At 39.6% G+C, this 5,841-nt stretch overlaps 1 protein-coding gene across 1 annotated transcript; it reads right to left on the minus strand.

The window, feature by feature from the left end:
* Positions 1-2,900: 2,900 nt before the first annotated feature.
* Positions 2,901-5,836, minus strand: CENPL (centromere protein L; the record flags this gene model as incomplete). The annotated part of the gene is made up of 3 exons (XM_009586208.1): positions 2,901-2,972; positions 4,271-4,813; positions 5,591-5,836. Coding segments are annotated over 3 exons (861 nt in total), but the record flags the coding sequence as incomplete, so codon positions are not given.
* Positions 5,837-5,841: the final 5 nt, after the last annotated feature.

Raw genomic sequence — 5,841 nt, forward strand, 5'->3', positions numbered from 1 at the left:
AACTGCCCTCCTGCCTCTTGTCTGTGTCTTTAGAATTCCTCTTGTAAAACACTAACCATGATGAGATGGTACCCTCCCTTTTAGTGATTTTTATGCACTTTGCCCCTGTGTGTTTAGAGCAGGGAAAGGTATGAGGCTCATTAAAGAGTTTGGAGGGGAGGGACTGTTTGCTGGCACTGTGAGTAACTGTCACGTTTCAGTGACTGCGGAGGCACCCAGGGGTGGGGGGAGAGGAAGGAGGAACTCTAGACTCAAAGGTTCGGATACGTTTGTACTGTAATTTCTATCTAGTATGAAAGAATGACCTTTTGCACCCGATATAACTTTGGACCTTACTAAATCTTATTTTAAAAGAGGACTGTAAATTCTTGAGATGAAAAAGGCAGTGCTGACATCTTAAGTTCTTTAACTTCATAGTTTGATTCATGTAACTCAGCATTTTAATGTGCTTGAATATAGTAATAAATGGGTCATTAAAACTTTTTTAAAAGCCCCTTTTCCCCTAAAGGTCGGTATTCTTGTGTTTACATATGAAGATCATTTGCACCTTTACAAGGAAAACAAGTATTCTGTAAACAAATGTTTACATCTATCATTTATGCTTTTTTCTAGCATGAGTAACTTGTATAAATAGTGCTATCTTAATAAATTTCTTCTATGCTGTTCTTTGTTTGTTCCTTTGGGTGAAAGCAGTGGACTATGCTTTTGTATAGTTTGTGTGGACATAGATGCTGGTTTTCTTTTTCAGATACCAGTCCAAGTAAAACTGGCTTGAAACTCTGCTGTTTGGTGTTAGCCTCAATTGCTTAGCAGTACATAATTCAGAACCAGCTTTTTCTGGAAGAAAGTATCTGTGCTATCTGGCTAAATCTAGCTCTGTTCACTTAACTGCAGTTATCAATGTGGGCTATACCCCCATTTGCAGATAAGCATGTAAAAAAAAAGGAAAGTAGCTTTTCATTCCAGCAATACCTTCCAGCTAGGCTGTAGTAGATACCACACATACATAACAAATCATCACTCTTAAAAGCTGAGTATGGCTGTAGTTCATATACATATTCCACTGTCATTTCATATGCTGTTAGGCTGTGTTCTTAAGGCAAGGAAAAGGTTAAAAGAGGCTATCTGGAATTTAGTTTTTTAGAGATTATTTATGCAAATTTATTGGAAAGAGATGAGAATTAGATTTAAAACTAAGCCATGGGTGTAACAGGCCTGTTTTCAAATCAAATACAGGTGCCAGTTATGTCAGACCTACTCCTGCTTTACCCAGTGTTCCTCTGAGAATAGCCTTGAGATAGCAAACTTTGTCTAAGATGTTTCAGAAAAGGAAACAGAAGCACCAGAAGTGATAGTTTAAATAGCTGCTGAGCTGTCAAGGCCTTCAGAAGATTGCTTAGCTGCTTCTACCAGGGTAAGAGTTACCACTTTGTAGGCTGTAACCTTTACAAGCAAAAATAATCCATCTTCAACTAGTAAACGAAAACTAAAAACAAGTGCATGTTTCTTTGGCTAATTCTGGAGACAGATTATTAAAAATAGATTAGGAGCTAGGCATGCAATTATGTCATGTTAGGCAGTTACATGTTTGCATGGCTCGTTCATGTCAGTGCTGCTGGGGAGAAGAATGATGAATGGTTTTAGCGACAGCTGACAAATAAATGCTAAAATTACGTGGTTGGGCAAAGAAAGGAAAACTTGCATCCCTGCCTAGGGGGAAGGTCACAGCACAAACTCATCAGACCTTAGATAACGCTGCACAAGGGTGAAGCTCTTGCAAGTAAATTGTATAGGAAACTAGACTTTAAATTTTGCTGCTCACCTTTATTTAATTGCTCACCTATTATTTAATAGGTAACAATTAGTAGTTTAGTCAGGTAAGCTATAGTTGTAAATAAACACCACACAAATATATAATCAGATATAGGTGGTCTTTACTTTGCTCAAGACCAATCTGTTGGCAAAAGATAGCAAATATTTTCTTTATTTAGTACTGTAATACAGAAATCAGAACACTTAGCATGTACTTATTCTACTTCCTTTCTGCTCATTTAAGCTACAGCCAGGCACTGTTACTACCTCTCTGAACTCCTACTTGCTGTAGAAGGGAGAGATACAGTATAAAATTTTAGCACCCATAGCTCCACCCCCCCAGCTCTCTAGCCTACAAGATGACATCCAAGGCAACAAACATCAGGCAAAGAATAGTAAATATCTAGCTTATACAGAGACCTCAATTTCCTATGTATTAACTTGTCTGAGAGAACCAACAGGCTGGACACACAAGGCAGTTGTCAGTCTCATGCTGTTTGCCTGAGCCCATGTAGATGATGGGGATGTAGATGAACACTTTATGACCATTACCAACTGGCCTTAGCAAGCTAGAAAGGAAGTTAGAGACCTGGATTTTTCTGCCCTGGGTTGTAGAGCATGCATCCTTACTCAGGTGTGCTTGACTGTGCATTTAGATTGGCCCAAGAGTAGTCACAGTTTAGCTAAGGCTAAGGTCTGTATAGCTTAGGCTATCTAGTTAAGTGGAAACCAACTTGCTATTTGAAACAACAGTAATACCTGTCAATAAGTTGCATCCAAGAATTTGCAAAGTTTATCTCCTAGCCCCTGGCTGATATCTACACATAAAAATGAACAGAGTGACTATGATAAAGCAAAGCTATTAGAAGTTTGTACTGTAGCCCTTCTTTAGGGCAAAATGTCTGCTTGTCTGCTGTGCGTGACATTGAATTACATCTAGTTACGGAGTTGAGTGCAGGAGTTAGAGTCCAACTTCAGACAGCCAGCATGAAAGGAAAGATGCTGCAGGAGTGAGTTTCCAATCAATTTCTCAGCATACATCTTCCAACAGTAAGTTTGTTTAGCGTGAAGATTTACTGAAATGACTCTCACTGTATCTGAGAGATTGCTAGTTCGGTCAGTAGCATCAGCACTCCAGTTAGGTATTGGCTTTGTAGAAACTGTAAGAAAGAAAAAAAGCATGTCAAAACAAAAATTGCAGTTGCCCACCCTTAAATGGTGTTCCATGTGATTAGTCAGCTTCTCTGTTGTTTTGTTACTATTTTGACCCTGGATATGGAGAAAACACACATGCCTACATGCTGCTTCTTTGAGAGCCCTCTGACTTCTGCTCCTGTCCCGTGTGAAGCAGGATACCTAGAAATGCCCTGCTCCTACCTCCCTCCTTCTATGCCAGTTTCCTTGAATACTCATATTTTCCCATACTGAATATATGTCTGACTCGAACTCATTATCCCTATTGCGGAGGAGCCGTAACTGAGTTTACAGAACATACTTTCCAGAAGAGAACCCTTCTTCAGAAAGCCTATTCAGTCGAGTATCTCTTGTGTTTACTTGCCTGCAACATAAAGTTGTTTCAGTCACTTTTAAACCACTACAGGTAAGAACAGGCAATGTAACACTAACATTTAGTGATTTGCAGTTGTCCTACCAAAGGGCAAAATTGTTAAGAGATGCTTCCCAGCAAAGCTTATTTTCTTTCATTTGATGAACTCATGCTCCAGGAAGGGCGTGCATGAGTGGGGTCCCAGTTGTAGCCTCTAACATTCCCTCTGTACCCAGAACAATGAAGTCAGCACACATCATAGACTAAATTTAAGCAATTGCATTTACACAAATTGTTCTTTAACTCAAAAGATCACATTGTATTGCTTGAAGAAACTTCAGGAAGGGTTAATCCTCTATGGTTCTAAAGCATATTATAGATACCTTTATAGGGAGACCAGAACCTTTATGAAAAGGGTTACAAGTGAAGTAGTTTTAAGCAAGATGTTTTGACTCTTAAGATCATCTGCTGTCTTTTGGCCCACCTACGCACCAGTTTTTTATATAGCGGGTTAATTATATGTGATTTCTGTCTATCTTAATAACTGCAATACTAGAAAACTATTTTTTTTTTAAAGGTTTTTGATTAAGCTTGGGATCTTTTAAGCCTAAGTTTTGGCCAATGGGCAAAGAAACTTTCCTGTTCATGCTGCAGCTAATACACCTATTTCTAGCCCAAGACTAGGGTTACTAGCTTCTGCTGCAATACAGTAGTAAAATACTGTATTGATAGCTGCTCCAACACTAGAACTAATTATGACTGATAAAAGCTGAGGGTTTAACTAACTTCTTGTAGGAGATCATGCATAAGAAACACGAAACCTTCATTTTTTAAAATAAGGCATTTCTAGTCAGGTACAACTCTTTTATTTGTCCAGCATTAGTTAGGACAACATGCTACTTAAAACCTCACCTTTATAATCCCATCACAGTGTGCTGAGGCAATTGTTGTAGAAACTTTGACCAGTTTTGTAGCTGACAAGTGGATCTTAAAGTGTCTGTGGAAGTGAGAATAAAGGCAGTTCATAAAGACATCCACCTCTTCTTGAGTGATCTCTCCTGGAGTTTTTTGGACTGTGTCCCACAGAGCTTTTGCATCCTCTGGATGAATGGCATATGAAATATCCAGAGGCTGGGGCAGACGGGGGACAGAGAAAACAAGTTCCATGGCAGATGCAGTTTTGTCCACTTTGCATCCAGTCCACATAGCTGCCATCCAGCTGAGATTGAGAGGGCTGATAGCTAAACGGCGGAAGCAGCAGTCAAAAGTCTTCTGAAACCAACTTCCAACAATGGACGTGTAACTCTCTGCCCCACTAGCAAGAAACAAAGGTAAACAAGTGAAGTCCTCTGGCACGTTCTCGGAAAGGTCATCGCCAGACACACAGCAGAACCAGCCCGACCATATCACTTTCTCTTCTGAGTTTTTTGGGGAAGCTGGTGATCTTGAAGAAAGCTGGGATGGGGAAAAGAAGCATTTGAATGCTACAGAGCAAGTTTGGCTTTTTTTAGCCGAAGAGGGTTTCTGTTTTTATAAATTCATGTGTTTGGTAGAAGATTTTTCTCAGGACCTCACATGCAACATTCTTTTCTGTAAAGCTCATACAGTTATTCAATCTATCCACTACATCCCTAAAAGATGTGGGCAATTCTGTTGAAAACAGCGGGAAAAGTACTTTTTACTTCATTAGGAACAGTCCTGAAATCTGAGTTTACGCTGCTTAAGAAGAGCCAATCCATGGTACATCCTATAACCATTGCTCATACTGAACTTGGCATTTCATTAGCATCTTTCACTTGAGGCAAAGCATTTCAGAAATATTAATTACACTTGAGCTATGGCCAGGCAGTAGGATTATGCCAACTTTATCCAGGAAGCTAAATAACCTGTCTGACTTCTTGCAGTAAATTGACTGTTGAACTAAAAAATTAAATGAAGATTGCTCCATACAGTTTTACTCTGATCTTACCAAAGAATTGAACTCAAAATTGCAATTAAACATATCCATTGCTTATGAGATGTTCTATTTGAGTGAAAAATAGACAGGACTCATTTCATTAAATCTCAACAGATACTACAGTAATTATTCCATACAGCTAGGGTTTAGTGGTTTTTTTGGTTTGGTTTGGTTTTTTGGGGTGTTTTTTTTTTTTTTAAGGAGACAGAGCAAAAACAACTTGTAAAATGCAAGTCTCAATTATAATTATCGAAACTGCTAGGAAGACTCCTTACCTGCACGAGAATCGCAGCCTGGTCTTGGTCACTACCTCTCAGGTCTGGAAGGCTGGAGACAGCCACTTTGATGTCCAGCTCAACCCCTACTTCCACCGCCCATCCTTTCTGCTTCTCGGCAGCAATAAAAGCACTAAGCAGTCTAGCGTAATCCCTCAGACGAGCGTCAGAGAACCTGTACAGAGGGGTCACGCTGTATAAGGTCCACTGCTTGCGCAGTAGAAACGCTGTTCTCTGGGGATCTGCGTTTT

The sequence above is a fragment of the Fulmarus glacialis genome, unplaced genomic scaffold (assembly GCF_000690835.1).
Source record: "Fulmarus glacialis isolate BGI_N327 unplaced genomic scaffold, ASM69083v1 scaffold40269, whole genome shotgun sequence".
NCBI classification, from domain to species: Eukaryota; Metazoa; Chordata; class Aves; order Procellariiformes; family Procellariidae; genus Fulmarus; species Fulmarus glacialis.